At 44.7% G+C, this 24,105-nt stretch overlaps 1 protein-coding gene across 2 annotated transcripts in view; it reads right to left on the bottom strand.

The window, feature by feature from the left end:
* Positions 1-24,105, bottom strand: part of PAPOLA (poly(A) polymerase alpha) — an 88,997-nt gene that overhangs the window by 49,362 nt on the left and 15,530 nt on the right. For both annotated transcript variants that reach the window (XM_073608567.1, XM_073608566.1), the window contains exons 2-5: positions 11,930-12,100; positions 11,629-11,695; positions 9,187-9,268; positions 7,657-7,766 (exon numbers count right to left, since the gene is read on the bottom strand). In XM_073608567.1, the coding sequence (XP_073464668.1) occupies positions 7,657-7,766; positions 9,187-9,268; positions 11,629-11,695; positions 11,930-12,100 (430 nt within the window). The remainder of the gene's footprint in view (positions 1-7,656; positions 7,767-9,186; positions 9,269-11,628; positions 11,696-11,929; positions 12,101-24,105) is intronic.

Here is a 24,105-nt window from a genome sequence, read left to right as displayed (position 1 = left end):
GTTTTCCATCTGAAACTTCCTGAGAACTGCTGGTAATAACGCTGGGGGCGGGAAGGCATAGCAGATTCTGAAATGCCAGTCCTGGATCAATGCGTCGACCCCTCGTGCTCCCTCCCCTCTGTTTAGGGAGAAAAAACAAGGGGTTTTCGCGCTGTTTCTTGACGCGAACAGATCTACCTCTGGAGGACCCCACTTCTCTGAGATGAGATTGAAAACCTCCTGGTTGAGGATCCAGTCGCCCTCTCTCAGCTTGGTTCGGCTGAGAAAGTCTGCTATCACATTCTTTTCTCCTCTCAGGTAGACTGCTGAGAGTGAGAGAGTGTGAGTCTCGGCCCAGCTCAGAATGTCTGATGCCAATGCCAGCAGTACTCCGCTCTTTGTGCCTCCCTGCTTGTTCACATAAGCTACGGCGGACGAGTTGTCCGACTGCACCTGTACATGGTGGCCCTGTAGCTCCTTTTTGAAGAACCTGAGTGCTAGCCCGATTGCCTTCAGCTCCTTCCAATTGGACGACCTTCTGAGTTCGTTTCCCTCCCAGGTGTCCTGTGCTACAAGGGAACCCAGATGCGCCCCCCAACCTCTGCCGCTTGCGTCTGTGGTTACCACCTGAGAGACTGGGATGAACCACAGACGACCCTGCGACAAGTTTGAGACCCTCCTCCACCACCAGAGGGATCTCTTTACTTGGGATGGGACCTGAACCAAGGCATCCAGACTTCTCTGGCTGTGATCCCACACCCTTAGGACAAAGGACTGTAAGGGACGAAAGTGCAGACCTGCCCATTGCACTGCTGGGAGGGTCGCGGTCAAAAGACCCAGGGCCGACATCAGAACTCTTATAGAGACCCGACTGCTGCACTGGAGACCAGCCACTGCCCTGTCCAGCTTTAGTATTTTTTCTCTTGGAAGAAACACTCTCAGTAGTGTTGAGTCCAACTGGTAGCCCAAGTAGGTAATGCGCTGGGAGGGAATCAAACTGGATTTCTCCCAGTTCATTAGCCACCCTAGACCTGTAAGAACTCTTCTTGTAAGTTCTAGATCCCTGACTAACTGCAGTGGACACGCTGCAAACAGGAGCAGGTCGTCCAGGTATGCTATCACTGATATTCCCTGGAGCCGAAGAAAGGCCATCACCTCCGCCAAGACCTTGGTGAAGATGCGGGGCGAGGAGGATAGCCCGAAAGGCAGCGCCTGAAACTGTAGATGTACCGATGTTCCACCTAGATCTACCGCTAGCCGGAGAAACCTCTGTGAGGCTTCTGCTATGGGAACGTGTAGATACGCGTCCTTTAGGTCCAGGGATACCATAAAGCAGTTGCGGGGCAACAGTGTTCTCACCGTGAAAATTGTTTCCATACGGAATCTCCTGTATGTCACTGACTTGTTCAGGGGCTTTAGATTCAGAATCAGTCTGAATTTCCCTGTGGGTTTCTTCACTACGAAGATGTGTGAATAAAACCCCTCTCCCTCCTCGGCTTTTGGAACTTTTAGAACCACATTCTGATCTACCAGATCTCTTAATGCTTCCAACAGAGCCTCGGCTTTTGCCGTACACCTGGGTAGGTGCGTGACCAAAAATCTCCGAGGAGGAAGATTCGTGAAATCGATATGGTACCCCCTTCTTATAATCCCTAGGATAAAGCGATTGGGGGATATTGCCTCCCACTGCGGGAGGAAGGCCCCCAATCTTCCCCCCACCATGGTTGGGGAGTCATTGACTTTTACGGGGCTGTTCAGGAGGGCGAAAAATCGCCCCTCCTCTGCCCTTGCCTTTCTGACCCCAGAACTTCCTTTGCCCTTCCGGCTTTGGAGTCTCTTTACGCTTTTGCGGACGAAACCCCTTCTTTGTAGGTGCAGGGGTTTTCCGCTTAACCGGGAAGGATTTCTTCCTGTCTGCTGTGCGGTCTAAGACAGTCTCTAAGCCTGGGCCGAAGAGAAGGTCTCCCGTTAACGGTATGCCGCACAATTTGACTTTAGAGGCGCTATCGCCCGGCCAGGTTTTTAGCCAGAGGGCTCTCCTGGCCGAATTGGCCAGAGCCGCTGATCTGGCCGTCATACGTACTGACTCTGCCGAGGCATCAGCTATGTAGGCGATACCCCGCAGAATCATAGGGAAAGAAGACAGAATGGTTTCTTTTGCCGTTCCAGCCTCAATATGCTCTTGAATCTTAGAGAGCCAGTGCTCCAGATTGCGAGCCACTACTGTGACAGCCAACTCAGGTTTCAAGTTACCAATTGTTGAATCCCACGTCTTTTTAAGGAGAGAGTCTATTCTCTTATCCATGACATCCACCAGGGCCCCCATGTCCTCAAAAGCCAGGTCAGTGTGTCTGGAAACCTGGGAGAAAGCAGCATCTAACTTGGGATTTTTATTCCAGATAGATGTAGGATCATCCGAAAACGGAAATCTCCTCTTTAAGGATCTAGAAAAAAAGGATTTCCTTTCGGGATCCTGCCACTCCTTTTTGATAGTTTCAACCAGTACTTCATGAACTGGAAAAACCTTTCTCTTTTGTTCCCCCAAGCCTCTGTACATCTGGTCATGAAGGGTCAGGGGTTTCCTGTCCTCCTGAATACCAAGGGTTGTATAAATAGCCCCTAAGAGGTCCTCTACCTCCTCTAGGGATAATTTATATCTGGAGGATCTCCTGGACTCCCCGTCCTGGTCCTCCCCCTCTGAACCATCCTGGGAATCGGAGGAGGAACTATCTGGCTGTCTTAGTTCCACTCCGGAAGGCCCTGGAGCTTCCTCTGCCCTAACTGAAGTTGCAGGTTGGGCAGGAGCAGAGACCTGCGCCTGAGGCGGGGTTGTATCCTGGGGAGCTGGACTAATGGGAGGTTGAAACCTTTCAAATAAGGCTTTAAATGAAGAAAAGGTGGACGAGAGCTCTTTAACTGAGGCTGCAAGTCCTGACTCCTGTTCAGAGTCCCTCTCCTTAACAAGGGAGTCTATGCACTCCCTACACAAGACCTTTGTCCATGCCTCCCCTAATGTGTCCCTGCAAGAGGCACACCTCCTCTTAGAGCTATGGGTAGACTTAGATTTTTCTGTAGCTTTCTGAAATACAAGAAAGGAAAAACAAACATTTTTGTCACTTTTTTTTTTTTTTTTTAAAAAACAAGGATACAACCCTGGGAGTGCACTAGACCCTCCTTCATCTATGGGGATCTGAGCCTCCCTCCCCTGACCACCCAGGGTATCTGCCCCCCCATGACAGGAACCATACATGGAGGGACAATCCTAGGTAAAGAGTACTTTTCCCCAAGGCACTCTTACCTTAGGAAGGCTGGAGGTAGTGTCCGTTGGTTGAGCATCCGCTTCCGACATGACTTGCAGGTGGTTGCTACTACCGAGTCCAACGCTGCCTGTGCGCGTCCCAGACTCGTCTCCAGCCTGTGCCTGGCTTCCCTATCAGCCCTGCGACCCGGAACCGGAAGCCGCGGGTCAAAGGCAAGCCCCCGCCCTTCCGCCGGAAATGACGTCGCCCGTCGTCCGGCCCGCCTAGTTCCAAAAAGAGAGCGGCCTGTAAAGTATACAGGAAGTGCGGACGCCAGCCTGCTGCAGCCCTGTGACCGCGATAGGGAACCCCCACAGCCTGAAGCTGCGCTCAGCTAGGAAGTGGTGGCCACCGAATCGAGGGGTAAGTCCCCCCCATGCCCATAGGAAGCCCCTGCTCCCATTTACAGGCTCAAAAAAACAAATAACAGCCACAGTCCCCTGACTGAAAAGCCTGGTTCCTTGCACAGTGTCTCCCCACCGGAGGAAACACTAATACTGAGGTCTGGCAGGGGGAAGTGAGAATTTATGGGCTGGCGCAGTGTTTCCTAAGAGGAAGAGGAGGAGACTATCTCTCATGGTGGCTGTCCTGAAAGACGAAAGGGGAAAAATCTTACATACCAACTAATAATGATAAAGTGACTGTGTGCACAAATGTAATTCCTGATGCAATGACCAAATCAAATGAATGACATAAGTGTCAAAAAATATATAATACAATATGTAGTGACATCAATACGTGGCTGCAAATATAACCCAAACCACTTACTAAAGTGCAAGAATATAAAGTGTGCAGATTGTTCAGATGCTACGTGTTAAATATCTCATCTCCTCAAAATAAAGCAATGCAAATAACCCAAATATGCAGAAAATGTCATAAATTAAAAAATCGCAACTAACGATGCAGAAAAAATTCCCCGCAGCAACACATAAATATTGTTAAGCAAAATGTGACATAAGTGCAACAATGTTAAAATTATAATAATACAGTCCAAAAAGTGACAATAGTGCAATATAGTCCACACCAATGTTATTGTCATGCAAAATGTGACTTCTGGTGTTCACACAAAAAAGTCTATCTAAGAGGTGCAAATGGCAGTGACTTGTGCTGTTCTTCTAATTAGCTTCTGATGCACACACCAATTGTTCCCCCCAGCCTCTCACCTCCAGTAGCGGCCCCCAAATGAGCCGAGTAAGGCAAATGGATAATGTTATGGTAGAGGGGTTTCCTGCAGCAATACACCTTTCCTGAGGGATGCCCGTGGATTTGGCTCTCCGTCTCACCACTCGCTTCTCACAGCAGTCCCACAGCAGTAGTTGAAAAGACAGGAAAAAACTCCCATAGTGTAGTAATTAAAGTACCAATTTATTGAAACAAACGTAGTAACTTACACTGAAGTATTAAAACGAGCAGTAAAAGCAATGTTGCGGCTTCCGGGTTCGGCCGTCCCCGGGAAGCGTCGGCACCTGGCTCCTCCTATCCTGACGCGTTGCATCACACCACGTGACTTTCTCAAAGGGATGAGGAGTCCGGTGCCTGCTAGCCAGTTAAAATAGACACCTCTGTCATGGCAACGGCATATACAAACATTGAAAGATTCTCCGTGCATATTAGATGCGCTTGGTGGAAGGTATAGGCGATACATGAGTCCAAATTTCTTATTACATGATTAATAATCCTTATTATAAGCAAGACTCAGCAAAAGGAACAGCATAAGCTAATAAAAATAATTAATCTAATGTCCCATTGACATCTGTGTTTCCCGCAGCTCATACACCACCTGCGCCATCTGGGGGTGACTGATGTGGCTTCCCACAGCAGTGTAAAATCCCTGGGGAGGAAGAGCGGAAAAACACCACAGAAACACAAAGATAATGGGGAAGAAAAAACAATATACCACTGGTCCACCTCCCTAGACCTAGCGACACTACTCAATAGGCTCATATACTAAAGTAGAGGCACATAGGGAATACGTAAAGAAAACAGGCTTTTTCAAAGACAAAGGAATTCTCATCTAATCAAGATGAAGCTTACTCCACACAAAAAATGTATAAAATCATAAAAAACTTGACATGCGGTGACATGGTGTACGATCGAAACAAGTGGCACAATCTACTTAATAATAACCAACAAGGGGATTACAATATAAATCGGATGAGAAGTATTATAAAAATATATGTTAAAATATATTTTTATAATACTTCTCATCCGATTTATATTAGCTTATGCTGTTCCTTTTGCTGAGTCTTGCTTATAATAAGGATTATTGATCATGTAATAAGAAATTTGGACTCATGTATCGCCTATAATTATTTTTATTAGCTTATGCTGTTCCTTTTGCTGAGTCTTGCTTATAATAAGGATTATTGATCATGTAATAAGAAATTTGGACTCATGTATCGCCTATACCTTCCACCAAGCGCATCTAATATGCACGGAGAATCTTTCAATGTTTGTATATGCCGTTGCCATGACAGCGGTGTCTATTTTAACTGGCTAGCAGGCACCGGACTCCTCATCCCTTTGAGAAAGTCACGTGGTGTGACGCAACGCGTCAGGGTAGGAGGAGCCAGGTGCCGACGCTTCCCGGGGACGGCCGAACCCGGAAGCCGCAACATTGCTTTTACTGCTCGTTTTAATACTTCAGTGTAAGTTACTACGTTTGTTTCAATAAATTGGTACTTTAATTACTACACTATGGGAGTTTTTTCCTGTCTTTTCAACTACTGCTGTGGGACTGCTGTGAGAAGCGAGTGGTGAGACGGAGAGCCAAATCCACGGGCATCCCTCAGGAAAGGTGTATTGCTGCAGGAAACCCCTCTACCATAACATTATCCATTTGCCTTACTCGGCTCATTTGGGGGCCGCTACTGGAGGTGAGAGGCTGGGGGGAACAATTGGTGTGTGCATCAGAAGCTAATTAGAAGAACAGCACAAGTCACTGCCATTTGCACCTCTTAAATAGACTTTTTTGTGTGAACACCAGAAGTCACATTTTGCATGACAATAACATTGGTGTGGACTATATTGCACTATTGTCACTTTTTGGACTGTATTATTATAATTTTAACATTGTTGCACTTATGTCACGTTTTGCTTAACATTATTTATGTGTTGCTGCGGGGAATTTTTTCTGCATCGTTAGTTGCGATTTTTTAATTTATGACATTTTCTGCATATTTGGGTTATTTGCATTGCTTTATTTTGAGGAGATGAGATATTTAACACGTAGCATCTGAACAATCTGCACACTTTATATTCTTGCACTTTAGTAAGTGGTTTGGGTTATATTTGCAGCCACGTATTGATGTCACTACATATTGTATTATATATTTTTTGACACTTATGTCATTCATTTGATTTGGTCATTGCATCAGGAATTACATTTGTGCACACAGTCACTTTATCATTATTAGTTGGTATGTAAGATTTTTTTTAGATTTTTACACAGTGTATTTATTATCAAGGTAGTTTTTGTCACTTTCATTCAGATAGACACTGGAGTTCTTCGCAGATTCCCTTTGTTGAATGGTAGGAAGGTGATTGACATAATAGGAGTGTATTTGCTCTCTGCAGTGTGGTACAGGGGGGGGGTAGAATAGCGCCACATATCTTATTTTATTATTTACGCACTGGAGTGTTGAGTGCACCCATCTATGTTGGCAGCTTTTTTTATCTGGTACCGGATTTTAGTATTTTTTATTTCACATATGAGGTTGTGGTTTTGCGCACTAGTGCTTGTACCGTTACAGACTGGCTAAATACTACTTACATGTGTCTCATCAGTGTATTCAGCTTTCTGCTAAGAGCTCAGTTTTCAAGTGTTTGTAAAGTCACTATGTGTCCTTACTAGAATCCCCTCTGTTATATCTTTCAGTGCCTTTGTTTTATAAAAATAATGCGGTGCAGTCAGCTGATGTCCCGTGCTCTTCTGCACCACTCCAAGGGCTACAGAGAGATTCTAAGGACAGATAGTTACTGTACATAATATAGCAGCAGCAGGGGAGGGGTGGGGAGGAGACAGCTTACACACACACACAAACAGGCAGAGAGGACAAAGAAGAGACAGCGGATGACTGAGGCATGTAACCTGACCACAGTGTCAGGGCTCAGCAGCCATGATAAACCGTGGTCAGTTAACAGGGGGAGGGCAGAACCAGGCAGGATCAGTCAGGCATTTTAGGTTATACAGGGGGCCAAATTACACAGCACCAGCACTGTGCTGTATAACATGCTTTAAAGTTTTGTTTTTTTTGGGTTACAAACACTTTAACTAGTAAGCTTTCTTCAAAGGGGTCACTATTCCAAATCAAAAATCAAGCCTACTGCATATTTAGGTTCCAAAAAGAGGTAAATTAAAAAACAAAAAGAAACTTACACGTAGGTCCTTCACTTCATCTTGAAGCTTCAGCTTCTCATAAAATGACGTAAAGAAGTCAGTTCTTTCAACATGCCTGGGCGCCACACACAAGGCATCAATATCAGCACCTGCAAATCAAACCAGGGTTACATAACTTGACAAGACCTCAGAATTATTAAGGAAAACCATTATTAATTAACTGACTTTAAATCAGATTGCCATTGCATTTTAGAAAATAGAGCCAGTCTAGTAGGAAAAAAGAACAGTTAAAGAATATCTAAGCACATATTTTATATTAGAGTAACAGAGGATAGGGAGTCAAAACCACTGTCAGCTCCTGTGATTTAACAGACACCATACCCATGTCACACAGAGGAGAGGGAGGAGTGAATACAAATATATTCAGGTTTTAGGGACGACAAATGATCTATTCTCTCCTGTCCTCCAAGCTAATGGAGCACAGATTGCGTGACAATTGAAACTGGAAACAGTCCCCCCCCCCCCATGAATGCAGCCTAAACCAATTTAAAGGAGATCAAAGGAATAGAGAGTGCACAAGTTCCTGGTGCAGTACCCCTTAATATATGGTTAAAAACAAAGATAATCACACTCACAATTGTAAACTTGATAAAAGTATAGTATCTGAACTTTCTCAGTCCTGCTGATGTGAGATCCTCTAGCGCTGGCTTGCAGGTCAAAGGGTGTTCCTCGGCAGCTGGTGTGCGCTCCCAGTCACCCAGCTGGCTCCAAGCATGGCACTGCTGGAAGCAAGATGGACTTGGAAAAGGAGACTCAGCCCCTTCAAAACGTGTCATAGCAACCATGTTACCCCGCATCAGCTGCCTATCTTCCTTCCAGCAGTTCCGTGCTTGCAGCCGGCTGGGTTAGGGATCGTGCAAGTGCAGCTGGTGCTGATGGCGAACACCCTTTGGACTGCAAGCCAGCGCTACAGGACCTCCCATCGGCAGGACTGAGAAACTGGGGATACTATGCTTTTAACAAGTTTACAATTGTGAGTGTGTTTATCTTTGTTTTAACTATATATTAAAAAGGGAACTGCACCAGAAGCCCATGCGCTCTCTATTCTTATGATCTCTTTTCAGCTTCCGATGTCCCGCTGGTGTTGAGTGACAGGGTTATCAGGATTCGGCTCCGTTCGTTCACAGCCACTGTACATATGTCACGAATCACGGTCTCAATGTGTAGGGCATTTCCAGTCCAATCTCAATACTAGTTCACAATGATTGTAAACCAATTTAAAATCAAGCCATCTTCAGTTGGCTTTGGTCCAGGCAGCGACAAAGAAACCCTGATAAGAAGGCTTTGGTTGGAAAAATTGAGCACTACTATAGTAAAAAGAGTGGATTTTCCTACAAAACCTATTATAGAGGGGAGAATTCAAGTCATAGTATTAATTGGGGAACTAGAACTTTTCAAAAAATTCTTAATTTTGGTTACAAAACAGGATTTTCACAAAAATATTAAATGTTGCTAATAAGACAAATGTACTCAATTACACAACAGGAAATGGCTTCACATCTACATTACCTTTAGTATGGACCCCCAATCGGTATGATCCAAAAGTAAATATTTTGCCTCCAACATTCTCAATTACAGACTGAGGCAGATGCTGGTGGAATAAAGAGATTATGTTAGCAGCATGTGGTTTACTCTTTGTTATGTAATAGAGCTACAGCACATTATAAAACAAAAAGACTGTTACTGGATTTCATTTTCACCAAAAGATTACATTTAATTTCCCTAAACACAGAAATTCAATAACGGTTTCTCATCGTCCAGACCCAACTAGGACCAAAGAAGAAACATTTTTGTAACAGGTTTCCTTCAAAGCAAAGCATAGCAAATGTATATTATTTCTTAGTAGTGCATAAGGCGTGCCAGGCTAGATGACACTCATTAAAACACATTGCATAACAATCTCCCACAGACACTGTGCTTCAGTGTTATACTGCATGCTAAAACTATCTGGAAATTCAAAGGCCAAGTCCAATTTTTGCAAAAAAATAAAATAAAATGCATGTTTATGGGAAACAAATGTGCATTTATTAGTCCTCCTACACACTGACCTAATGATTTACTAATGTTCATACTCGGCCTCAAGTTGACTGTAAGATCCTGAGACAGTGTGTATACCTATACAAGTGTAAAATTCTTCGTCCTCTTCTAGCTGGCAGTGTTGCAATATACATGCAAAAGTTATTGTACTCAAAAATTAAAATTTTACTTTTGCCTCTGTACTCATTGCTGTATTACTGATCTTTACGCAGCTATGCGCATTGTTCCATAGATAAAAAAAATGCACTTGTCTTCAGATCAGAAAAACAAAAAGTCTTGTTTGCTCCCAGAGAATTGAAAGATAGTCAGTGCTCAATGGGTTAATGAAAGTTACTGTCAAGTCAATGGGGCCCAAAGGTGATGAAAAGAAAAGAAAATATTCCTTTATTGCATGTTAAAATATTTTTAAAAAGTACCAGTGAATAGGTGAAAATTAAACAAAGCCTATGATATCGATGCAGGTCACCCTTGCAGTGAGGAGCCAACATCATCCAAGGTGCCATCAGTGGGGCACCAATGACCGTGCTGTCCCAGATGGAATCCAGCAGGGGGATGTGGGATCCCCTTGCTGGAGGTAGAACAACGAACAGGCACAGAGCTGAATTGGGATGTTGTATGGCCGCTAACAGCCTGGAGAAGCGTGTTGTTCCAATGTCTCCAACACTGGTCGTGTGAGGGACGGATCAGCTGACCTGGTCAGCCAGAGCCGAGCCGTAGATGAAACGCGTAGTCATGGCAACCAACGAGCCTGCTTTCCACGCTGGTTCCTGGTTTCTTCCTCTTCCACCTTTTTGGCAGGAATCTAAGTCATAAAGTAGAGTTGCACCAAAACTAGGCATTTGCACAAGTACTGGTATTCCTGCAAATACACCTATACCTAAAACCGATACTTTCAGGCTCGGTTCTTTCAGCTGTCAGCGAGATTCCCCCACTGACACCTGAAATGTAAAAAAAAAAAAAAAAAAAAAAAAGGCAGCAATTATTGGTTGTCAAGGAGCAGGGCTGCCGTGTCCTCAACAGATGACCCACTCAGCTGTCAGTGGGGTTCCCCTGTTGACAGTATAAGTGTTAAAGTTGCCCGGCAACTGGAGCTGTCAAAAAACAAAGAAAAAAAAACAGCTGGGTAATGTTCATCCACAACATTGCTTGGCCGCTGAAAACCAAGATGGTTTCTTTTTGTATCGGTTTCTTCATCTACAGATCCAAGGGATGAACTTCGATCTGCAGATGAAGTCAGTTTAACGCAACCTGTCAAAAGTAAAAAAAAACATTTTTTTGTGTTATTAAATTTATTACTCAGTCCTGCCACTACAGGCTGCCTGCAGAACACAAAAGAGGAAGTGGAATGAGAGAAGGAAATTGTACTAAAGAGAAGGAGGAGTCATTTCATGTTGGTCTACTGAACAGGTATGAGGAAAAAAAAAAAAAATTACATAGGGTGCCAAGATTTAGGTAGAATACACAAGTCTTTTCCAATTGCCTCTTTCAAAATGATACTTTTCGTTTAGTGGAGAGGATCATGAATGGTCACTGGGTCTCTGAAACTTTCACCTCCCCCTTGTCATGGTTTTTCAGCCAGTATTCAGTGCTTCCTACTACATAGCCAGTTCTCCATACAGTCCTAAGCAGAATGCACCGGGGATTGGGGTGGAAGTGCTCGAACATGTGTTCTGTACCATCCAGCCAGAGTCTCAATAAAAATACAGCAAATTGACTTGCTTCAGCTAGTTTTTTAAAAAAAATAAAAATAAAATCTTTCCTACTGTACAGCCTTTTTTGCTAAAAAAAAAAAAAAAAAATTATATATATATATATATATATATATATATATATATATATATATATATATATATATATATATATATATATATATATATAAAATCTTTCACGACCTATAGATCCACATCAGCTTACCTTCTGTTCACTGATATCACGAATCCATTCTTTCACCAAATTATTCAACTTCCCCAGAATTAAGATTCTGTTAAAAAAAGAAATCTAGCTTATTATACCTTTACACGGAATTATTCAAAATAAAAGTATCGTCCTTAAATAAATCCAAAAGTAAAAAAAACTGATATCCACAGCAATCAAACAATAAGCACTAGACAATGCCAGCTAGAATTTTATTGGTTGCAATAGGGAAGACATGCATTTTTCTGTGAACTGGTTTCTCTTTAGGAGGCCCTCTGAATTCAATAATCACCGGACTCACCTGCGCTGTAATTCCTCCTCTTCCTCAAAGACGCCATAAGGTTTTAAAGTCTCTATGAGTTTCTGAGTGAGACTGCAGTCGGTCTCCTTGGGTACCGCTAAGCTGATAGGGGAGGTGATGCCAAAATTCTTGATGCTTTGTTGTTGTGGAGTTCCCTGGTTTACAATTGGACTAAAGCAAGAAAAGAGGCATGTGTCAGAATAAACAGAACCTAGCTGGAAAGCAAAAAAGGCTCATAACCAAGATAAAACAGTAAAATCCCCCAGACATTCCAATACAAATGCTAAAGCAGTTGCTCAAGTCATGTTGCACACACCACTAGTGGTATTTCTGACACATTCAAGGTGCAATTTAATACATTTTTTATATTAGATTAAAATCCTTTACAGCTAAACTCTGGGAAGAAAATCTTTCATACTATAAAAGTCCCAAAGGATTAAAATCTTAAAAAAAAAAAAAAAAAAAACCCTAGATCATACCATACAGAATAGTGGTGACATCAAAGCGAGGTACTAGCTTTTGCAGAGAGCTGTGTGTGTGACCCTGCAGGTCCATCCACTACAGCAGGAATCTTCAACCCTTCCATACAATGGGCCAGTTTACTGTCCCTCAGACTTTAGGTGGGCATCAATGAGAGTAAACAATGCCTCAGGTGTGGTGTTCGATTGCATAGGGCCTGTAATCAGGAGGAGGAGAAATAATGCCCCATTTCAGTGGGAGGAGAAATAATGCCCCATTTCAGTGGGAGGAGAAATAATGCCCCATATTGATATCAGTGGGAGGAATGGTGTCCCATCTTGACATCAGTGGGAGGAATGGTGTCCCATCTTGACATCAGTGGGAGGAATGGTGTCCCATCTTGACATCAGTGGGAGGAATGGTGTCCCATCTTGACATCAGTGGGAGGAATGGTGTCCCATCTTGACATCAGTGGGAGGAATGGTGTCCCATCTTGACATCAGTGGGAGGAATGGTGTCCCATCTTGACATCAGTGGGAGGAATGGTGTCCCATCTTGACATCAGTGGGAGGAATGGTGTCCCATCTTGACATCAGTGGGAGGAATGGTGTCCCATCTTGACATCAGTGGGAGGAATGGTGTCCCATCTTGACATCAGTGGGAGGAATGGTGTCCCATCTTGACATCAGTGGGAGGAATGGTGTCCCATCTTGACATCAGTGGGAGGAATGGTGTCCCATCTTGACATCAGTGGGAGGAATGGTGTCCCATCTTGACATCAGTGGGAGGAATGGTGTCCCATCTTGACATCAGTGGGAGGAATGGTGTCCCATCTTGACATCAGTGGGAGGAATGGTGTCCCATCTTGACATCAGTGGGAGGAATGGTGTCCCATCTTGACATCAGTGGGAGGAATGGTGTCCCATCTTGACATCAGTGGGAGGAATGGTGTCCCATCTTGACATCAGTGGGAGGAATGGTGTCCCATCTTGACATCAGTGGGAGGAATGGTGTCCCATCTTGACATCAGTGGGAGGAATGGTGTCCCATCTTGACATCAGTGGGAGGAATGGTGTCCCATCTTGACATCAGTGGGAGGAATGGTGTCCCATCTTGACATCAGTGGGAGGAATGGTGTCCCATCTTGACATCAGTGGGAGGAATGGTGTCCCATCTTGACATCAGTGGGAGGAATGGTGTCCCATCTTGACATCAGTGGGAGGAATGGTGTCCCATCTTGACATCAGTGGGAGGAATGGTGTCCCATCTTGACATCAGTGGGAGGAATGGTGTCCCATCTTGACATCAGTGGGAGGAATGGTGTCCCATCTTGACATCAGTGGGAGGAATGGTGTCCCATCTTGACATCAGTGGGAGGAATGGTGTCCCATCTTGACATCAGTGGGAGGAATGGTGTCCCATCTTGACATCAGTGGGAGGAATGGTGTCCCATCTTGACATCAGTGGGAGGAATGGTGTCCCATCTTGACATCAGTGGGAGGAATGGTGTCCCATCTTGACATCAGTGGGAGGAATGGTGTCCCATCTTGACATCAGTGGGAGGAATGGTGTCCCATCTTGACATCAGTGGGAGGAATGGTGTCCCATCTTGACATCAGTGGGAGGAATGGTGTCCCATCTTGACATCAGTGGGAGGAATGGTGTCCCATCTTGACATCAGTGGGAGGAATGGTGTCCCATCTTGACATCAGTGGGAGGAATGGTGTCCCATCTTGACATCAGTGGGAGGAATGGTGTCCCATCTTGACATCAGTGGGAGGAATGGTGTCCCATCTTGACATCAGTGGGAGGAATGGTGTCCCATCTTGACATCAGTGGGAGGAATGGTGTCCCATCTTGACATCAGTGGGAGGAATGGTGTCCCATCTTGACATCAGTGGGAGGAATGGTGTCCCATCTTGACATCAGTGGGAGGAATGGTGTCCCATCTTGACATCAGTGGGAGGAATGGTGTCCCATCTTGACATCAGTGGGAGGAATGGTGTCCCATCTTGACATCAGTGGGAGGAATGGTGTCCCATCTTGACATCAGTGGGAGGAATGGTGTCCCATCTTGACATCAGTGGGAGGAATGGTGTCCCATCTTGACATCAGTGGGAGGAATGGTGTCCCATCTTGACATCAGTGGGAGGAATGGTGTCCCATCTTGACATCAGTGGGAGGAATGGTGTCCCATCTTGACATCAGTGGGAGGAATGGTGTCCCATCTTGACATCAGTGGGAGGAATGGTGTCCCATCTTGACATCAGTGGGAGGAATGGTGTCCCATCTTGACATCAGTGGGAGGAATGGTGTCCCATCTTGACATCAGTGGGAGGAATGGTGTCCCATCTTGACATCAGTGGGAGGAATGGTGTCCCATCTTGACATCAGTGGGAGGAATGGTGTCCCATCTTGACATCAGTGGGAGGAATGGTGTCCCATCTTGACATCAGTGGGAGGAATGGTGTCCCATCTTGACATCAGTGGGAGGAATGGTGTCCCATCTTGACATCAGTGGGAGGAATGGTGTCCCATCTTGACATCAGTGGGAGGAATGGTGTCCCATCTTGACATCAGTGGGAGGAATGGTGTCCCATCTTGACATCAGTGGGAGGAATGGTGTCCCATCTTGACATCAGTGGGAGGAATGGTGTCCCATCTTGACATCAGTGGGAGGAATGGTGTCCCATCTTGACATCAGTGGGAGGAATGGTGTCCCATCTTGACATCAGTGGGAGGAATGGTGTCCCATCTTGACATCAGTGGGAGGAATGGTGTCCCATCTTGACATCAGTGGGAGGAATGGTGTCCCATCTTGACATCAGTGGGAGGAATGGTGTCCCATCTTGACATCAGTGGGAGGAATGGTGTCCCATCTTGACATCAGTGGGAGGAATGGTGTCCCATCTTGACATCAGTGGGAGGAATGGTGTCCCATCTTGACATCAGTGGGAGGAATGGTGTCCCATCTTGACATCAGTGGGAGGAATGGTGTCCCATCTTGACATCAGTGGGAGGAATGGTGTCCCATCTTGACATCAGTGGGAGGAATGGTGTCCCATCTTGACATCAGTGGGAGGAATGGTGTCCCATCTTGACATCAGTGGGAGGAATGGTGTCCCATCTTGACATCAGTGGGAGGAATGGTGTCCCATCTTGACATCAGTGGGAGGAATGGTGTCCCATCTTGACATCAGTGGGAGGAATGGTGTCCCATCTTGACATCAGTGGGAGGAATGGTGTCCCATCTTGACATCAGTGGGAGGAATGGTGTCCCATCTTGACATCAGTGGGAGGAATGGTGTCCCATCTTGACATCAGTGGGAGGAATGGTGTCCCATCTTGACATCAGTGGGAGGAATGGTGTCCCATCTTGACATCAGTGGGAGGAATGGTGTCCCATCTTGACATCAGTGGGAGGAATGGTGTCCCATCTTGACATCAGTGGGAGGAATGGTGTCCCATCTTGACATCAGTGGGAGGAATGGTGTCCCATCTTGACATCAGTGGGAGGAATGGTGTCCCATCTTGACATCAGTGGGAGGAATGGTGTCCCATCTTGACATCAGTGGGAGGAATGGTGTCCCATCTTGACATCAGTGGGAGGAATGGTGTCCCATCTTGACATCAGTGGGAGGAATGGTGTCCCATCTTGACATCAGTGGGAGGAATGGTGTCCCATCTTGACATCAGTGGGAGGAATGGTGTCCCATCTTGACATCAGTGGGAGGAATGGTGTCCCATCTTGACATCAGTGGGAGGAATGGTGTCCCATCTTGACATCAGTGGGAGGAATGGTGTCCCATCTTGACATCAGTGGGAGGAATGGTGTCCCATCTTGACATCAGTGGGAGGAATGGTGTCCCATCTTGACATCAGTGGGAGGAATGGTGTCCCATCTTGACATCAGTGGGAGGAATGGTGTCCCATCTTGACATCAGTGGGAGGAATGGTGTCCCATCTTGACATCAGTGGGAGGAATGGTGTCCCATCTTGACATCAGTGGGAGGAATGGTGTCCCATCTTGACATCAGTGGGAGGAATGGTGTCCCATCTTGACATCAGTGGGAGGAATGGTGTCCCATCTTGACATCAGTGGGAGGAATGGTGTCCCATCTTGACATCAGTGGGAGGAATGGTGTCCCATCTTGACATCAGTGGGAGGAATGGTGTCCCATCTTGACATCAGTGGGAGGAATGGTGTCCCATCTTGACATCAGTGGGAGGAATGGTGTCCCATCTTGACATCAGTGGGAGGAATGGTGTCCCATCTTGACATCAGTGGGAGGAATGGTGTCCCATCTTGACATCAGTGGGAGGAATGGTGTCCCATCTTGACATCAGTGGGAGGAATGGTGTCCCATCTTGACATCAGTGGGAGGAATGGTGTCCCATCTTGACATCAGTGGGAGGAATGGTGTCCCATCTTGACATCAGTGGGAGGAATGGTGTCCCATCTTGACATCAGTGGGAGGAATGGTGTCCCATCTTGACATCAGTGGGAGGAATGGTGTCCCATCTTGACATCAGTGGGAGGAATGGTGTCCCATCTTGACATCAGTGGGAGGAATGGTGTCCCATCTTGACATCAGTGGGAGGAATGGTGTCCCATCTTGACATCAGTGGGAGGAATGGTGTCCCATCTTGACATCAGTGGGAGGAATGGTGTCCCATCTTGACATCAGTGGGAGGAATGGTGTCCCATCTTGACATCAGTGGGAGGAATGGTGTCCCATCTTGACATCAGTGGGAGGAATGGTGTCCCATCTTGACATCAGTGGGAGGAATGGTGTCCCATCTTGACATCAGTGGGAGGAATGGTGTCCCATCTTGACATCAGTGGGAGGAATGGTGTCCCATCTTGACATCAGTGGGAGGAATGGTGTCCCATCTTGACATCAGTGGGAGGAATAGTGTCCCATCTTGACATCAGTGGGAGGAATAGTGTCCCATCTTGACATCAGTGGGAGGAATAGTGTCCCATCTTGACATCAGTGGGAGGAATAGTGTCCCATCTTGACATCAGTGGGAGGAATAGTGTCCCATCTTGACATCAGTGGGAGGAATAGTGTCCCATCTTGACATCAGTGGGAGGAATAGTGTCCCATCTTGACATCAGTGGGAGGAATAGTGTCCCATCTTGACATCAGTGGGAGGAATAGTGTCCCATCTTGACATCAGTGGGAGGAATAGTGTCCCATCTTGACATCAGTGGGAGGAATAGTGTCCCATCTTGACATCAGTGGGAGGAATAGTGTCCCATCTTGACATCAGTGGGAGGAATAGTGTCCCATCTTGACATCAGTGGGAGGAATAGTGTCCCATCTTGACATCAGTGGGAGGAATAGTGTCCCATCTTGACATCAGTGGGAGGAATAGTGTCCCATCTTGACATCAGTGGGAGGAATAGTGTCCCATCTTGACATCAGTGGGAGGAATAGTGTCCCATCTTGACATCAGTGGGAGGAATAGTGTCCCATCTTGACATCAGTGGGAGGAATAGTGTCCCATCTTGACATCAGTGGGAGGAATAGTGTCCCATCTTGACATCAGTGGGAGGAATGGTGTCCCATCTTGACATCAGTGGGAGGAATGGTGTCCCATCTTGATATCAGTGGGAGGAATGGCGTCCCATCTTGATATCAGTGGGAGGAATGGCGTCCCATCTTGATATCAGTGGGAGGAATGGCGTCCCATCTTGATATCAGTGGGAGGAATGGTGTCCCACATTTGGTATCAGTGGGAGGAATAGTGCCTCAAGGGCCAGAAAAAAGGCTAGCAAAGGGCCACATAAAGCCCTTGGGGCCAGTTTGGGGACCACTGCTTTACAGGCTTCAGGACGGGGGCACTCTTGTGCTTGGCGGATAAGGTATGTACATCTCCGCTCTCCTCACCCCTAGACAAAAAAACGGCAGGCACAGCCCCACTGCATGGGAAAATAAAAATTTTGCCCAGAGTTTTAAGATGCTAAAGCTTATGTCGGGTTTAGATCCACTTCAAGTGTATCAAAAAGGTAGACTGTTCTGTTATATTAAGAGGAATTTTACACATAACTTGACAAAAATCAATGTTCTTTAGCAAGGAACAGACATTGCACATTAATAATCATGCTACCAACATCAGTGTGCTGTAAATTGCTGCCAACATTGCTCATTTTCTTTTTTCCCTAGGCTGCCATTTTGCTGAAGCCCAGAGCAGCAGTATATCTTTAGGCTGTCAGCAGATTGGCCTCTAGTGACTTTTGGTACAGAGCTGAGAATAAATAACTGAGGCTGTGCAGAGCAGGCTGAGACAGTACCTTAGTGGATTTTAAACAGTATAGGGACTTATTTTTACATAGATATGCCTGCAAAGGGGGCTAAGCATGAAGTAATCCATCAAGGATTAATTTTCTGATTAAAAGTTTGCTCCAAGTAGAACTTGAAAATTAATACAGAGTATGGATATTTCAGACAAACAAATCCACTTGCTCTCAGGTCCCGTGCTGGGCATCTGGTCTACTGCATTCTGAACACCGTAGGTCAGCCACTCAGCATGGGCGCCATTTATAGAATGCTTTGCATTAACCGAATGAATATAAAGCAATCTTTAATTGGACACGGAGAGGCAGGGCAGTGACATCACACTTTCCATTTCATCCAGACATGCTCAGATGCTTTGCTCAGAATTAAAAGCGGTGTTCCACCCATATAAAAGTCAGCAGCTACAAAAAGTGTAGCTGCTAACTTTTAATAATCAGACACTGACATAAATGCAAAATATTATTACAGCAGAGGTAGTAAAATTCAACCAATTCAATATTGTAGCATGGGAGTATGTGCTACCAATGGCAAAAAACAAAGGCTCAAAACCATTTTAAAAAGGAGAAGTTCACCATTCATAACATGTTACACCCATATGGGACAAAGTGGTTAATACCAGAAGGAGTGTTAGATGTACTAGCAGATTTAGATACATTAACAAACTGAAGCCAAACGCATCACCTCGCAGATAACAGCATCATTCAAATAGGAACCCTTTTCATACACAGCCTGTTCTGATAGTTAGCTGTGTTCTTGATGGACAGGATCGAATGAATCACAATTAGAATTCAATCCTGCTCAGTTAAATATGACGACCATTGTGAACAGGGAGAGTCCCGCCCCTTAGACCCCGCCCTCCCAGAGCCCTGCTCTCTGAGATCTGATTAATTTACATATGAAGGAAACACCTTCATAATAACCTCCCATAGCTCTTCCTCTGTAGACTAGCAGTAAGCCATTATTCCTTGGCATGCTTCAAGACATGAATGACACATTTACACCTGCTTTACAGACTAAAGAGTGACCTGCATTTGGACCCACCCACATCAACTCCCAGAAATGCTACAAGTGACTCCCATTGCCTGACCTGAAACTACAGAGGCTCAAAGGATCATGGGACACGTAGTATCAGGACTGGTAGAGGAAGGAAACAGGAAGTCAGAGAACTCTGAAATTCAGCCAATAGAAGGAGTTACATCACAGAAACACAAACTTGCTTTTTACAGCTAAATAAGGCAAGATACAGGTAGAATGACACTGGGGTTGTGATTCATTTACATGCACAATGCATCTGTTGTTTTGGGGAGGAAAAGTTGGAGTTCTGCTTTTAGTTACATAAGCAGTTACAGCAACCGTTCTTTTTCTTTTGGCATAAAGGTTTTATATGAATAAATAAAATCTGATCATAGCAAGCGCACCTATCCACAGTAAAATGATCTGTCTTAACACTAACAGCTACATTTGTAAGAGAGCTTGATCAGTTGAAAGAAGAAAAAAAAAACAACAGACTTGCTGGCTGGATCACCAGATCAAAATAAAGGCAAGAAAACTTTGAAACAGAAAAATAAATAAATAAATAATACACCACGAATGCAGCCACCACATCCAACAATTGCCAAGCTGCAATAGTTTAATATTGCTTTAAAGGGGTTGTAAAAGTTTTTTTTTTTTTTTTTTTTCTAAACAAATATGGTATATTTACCTCTTCTGTGCATAGGTTTTGCACAGAGTGGCCCCAATTCTCCCCTTCTGGGGTCCCTCAGAGGCGCTCCTGGCTCCTCCCCACATCGTGTGCCCTCTCGGAGAGCCACATTCCAAGGGGGCACCCATGCGGGCACGCTCCCAAGTCCTGCTGCTGCATCCATTGACACAGACAGCAGGACTCGGCCCCGTCTCCGTGTCACTGGATTGACAGCAGCTGGAGCCAATGGCTGCGCTGCTATCAATCTATCCAATGAGGACCCGAGACAGTGGCTGAAGCCACTGGGCTTATTCTCATCGCTGGAAAGATCGGGTTCAGCTAAGTAAAAGGGGGGCTCTGGAGGGCTGCTGCACTACAGAAGGTTTTTCACCTTAAAGGGCAAGTTCATATTTGTACACTTTTTTTTCCTAAATTCCAGCTCCCCTATGCACCAATAGAGCATTCATGTACTTTTTTTGCAAAATAATCAAAGCTTTCCATTAAATCTACAGTCACTTACTTTTCTTGTCCTAATCCACGTTTCCATTAGTAAGGTCTTTCTTCCTGATCAGACTTTAAAAGGTCATGACACAGGAAGGAGTTGACCAGCTGATCTCATTAGCATACACCCTGCATCATCCTACCCTCCCATTCCCAGCTGTACGCTTTTTTTTTTTTTAAATGAAATGCCATCAGTGATCACCCTTCTCACTAAATACACAATCAGATTGCATAGTGTATGGCCATCTTTATACAAGTACATAGGAGGGAGAGGACAGAAACACTCAGCTGTCAAGTCCCCATTCACATCGCTGCATAGCGGGAACTCGCATTCCCACATGCGTTTTTCGAGGTTTTTTTTTTTCCGCAGGGGCGGATGCGTTTGAGCATTTTTTACTCATCACACATAGAGCAGCCCATCCACCTGAATGGGCAGCCCTACACACAGCAATCGCCCTAAAGAAGCTTCAGAGTTTGGTTTTTTTTTTTTTTTAGAGTGGCGCTTGGTGTGTTTTAGTGCAGCACATTTCTGAAATGCAAGGAAATGCACAGATGTGAATGGAGCCTCATTGTTCTTGTGTTATCGCACTAATTTCACTTTCAGGCCCCATTCACATCCAGCATAGTGGGGGGCGCACATTTTGTGTCTCGTTTTTTCTGTGACACACATAGGGCAGCCTGTTGATTTCAATTGGCTGCATTACGTGTGGTTAATGGGACATTTTGGCGTTTTGTGGGTTATGTCTTTTTTACTGTGCGTTTTGCAGCATTTGCCCCTGTTTTTTTCAGATGGCAAAATGTGCGCTTGCGTTTAGTGTGCCATTAATTAATGGCACTGAAAGCGCAACTAGTAATTTTAGGTGTATAAACATAGCCATATACTATGCAATCTTATTGTATATTTAGTGAGAAGGGTGATCAATGAATGATTGATTGCATTTCATTTACAAATAAAAAACATACACCTGGAAATGGGTGGGTGCTAATGAGGTCAGCTGGTCAACTCCTTCCTGCATCATGACCTAAAGTCTGATCAGGAATACATTACTAATGGAAACGTCTGGAAACATGGATTAGGACAAGAAAAGTACGTGACTGGAGATTTAATGGAAAGCTTTGATATTTTTGCAAAAAAAGTACACGAATGCTATATTGAGGCATAGGGAAGCTGGAATTTTGAAAAGAAAAAAAAAAAAAAAAAAAAAAAAAAGGGCGTACAAGAAGGTGAACTTGCCCTTTAATGCATAGAATGCATTAAGGTGAAAAACCTTGAGGGTTTACTACCCTTTTAACCACTTGCCACAGCGCAGACCTGAATTCCCAGGAGGCCGTCATATGACAGCCTCTCCTGTGCACGCGCTCCGATAGCGTGAGTAGAAAAAAAAGCCAATCACCGGCTCAGATGTGAGGGACAAAGGTCCCGAAGTGGAAGAGGCACATCTGCCTCATCTTTGCCAACTAACAGTGCCACCCAACAGTGCCCACAAGTGCCACCTAACAGTGCCCACCAGTAGCGCCAATCAGTGCCACCTAGCAGTGCTGCCTATCAGTGTAATAGGGCGTACACACGGTCGGACTTTGTTCGGACATTCCGACAACAAAATCCTAGGATTTCTTCTGACGGATGTTGGCTCAAACTTGTCTTGCATACACATGGTCACACAAAGTTGTCGGAAAATCCGATCGCTCTAAACGCGGTGGCGTAAAACATGTACGTCGGGACTATAAACGGGGCAGTGGCCAATAGCTTTCATCTCTTTATTTATTCTGAGCATGCGTGGCACTTTGTCCGTCGGATTTGTGTACACACGATCGGAATTTCCGACAACGGATTTTGTTGTCGGAAAATTTTATCTCCTGCTGTCCAACTTTGTGTGTCGGAAAATCCGATGGAAAATGTCCGATGGAGCCCACACACGGTCGGAATTTCCGACAACACGCTCCGATCAGACAATTTCCATCGGAAAATCCGACCGTGTGTACGGGGCATAACAGATCAGTGCCCATTATTGCCACCCATCAGTGCCCATCACTGCCACCTATCAGTGCCGCCTCATCAGCGTACATCAATGAAAGAGAAAAATTACCTGTTTTAATTTTTTTTTATAACAAAATATTTAAAAAAAATATATATTTTTTTTACATTTTTTTTTTTAACAAAAAATAAAAACCGCAGAGGTGATCAAATACCACCAAAAGAAAGCTCTATTTGTGGGGGAAAAATGATAAAAATTTCATTTGGGTACAGTGTTGTATGACCGCGCAATTGTCATTCAAAGTGCGTCAGCGCTGAAAGCTGAAAATTGGTCTGGATAAGAGGGGGGTTTAAGTGCCCAGTAAGCAAGTGGTTAAAGAACCCTTTTAAGAGAAGAAAAAAAAAAAAAACCCTCCGGTATTATTCATATATCACATGACTAAGTTGATCACATTAGTATTACAGAATCACATTATTGCTTTGAGAAAAAGAAGTACATATTTCTTGTCTTAAGAAATCCTGTTCCTCAGTTACCAGCCATGATCACATGATCTCCAACATAATTACTGCAGTATACTGTTTCCAGCCATCAGTGAAATGAGAAGTTAAAAAAAAAAAAGCTGTAAAAAAAAAAAAGCACCAATAGATATAAAAATATACATAAACATGGGGATTTTGATTTATTAGCACATTAAAAGTTATGTAGAACTCCAATTCAATTATTTTCTTTCGCTTAGATAAGGGTTACACCCTTTGCATATCTGTATTGCTATAAAGGATATCCCTCACTTTCTGTACCAATAGCAGGGGTCTTACAAACAGGAGATCTTTGCAATGGGCATACATACAGCAATTACACCAATTATTATGGGATGGAAAGACTGGAACCACTGATACATTTTATATTTCTGCACTCCCAGAGGCCTATTTTCCTTTCCATGAGACAGTGGCCACAGGAATAGGAAGTGAGGTGAGACGTTCCATCAGACACTAATAGAGCAACAAAAACATAACAGACGTTCTAACCCCTCTCTGCTCTATGATTGCAGTAAATCGCCATTTGAAGGAATTAGCAGCACTTGTATTCAGTTCACATTTCACCACGACTAAACAGTTAGTGCAGTACACCAGTAATGTAAAAGCAGTATTAATCACAAAAGGCAATTAAAATTCTACTGTCTGACCCCAAATGCCATTTCTCTATTTCAGACAAAGGTGTATGAGGTCATCTGCCTGGCAGCCATCCAATGGGGCC

The sequence above is a fragment of the Aquarana catesbeiana genome, linkage group LG13, assembly GCF_042186555.1.
Source record: "Aquarana catesbeiana isolate 2022-GZ linkage group LG13, ASM4218655v1, whole genome shotgun sequence".
Classification (NCBI taxonomy): domain Eukaryota; kingdom Metazoa; phylum Chordata; class Amphibia; order Anura; family Ranidae; genus Aquarana; species Aquarana catesbeiana.
This window is presented reverse-complemented; position numbering and strand designations above follow the sequence as displayed.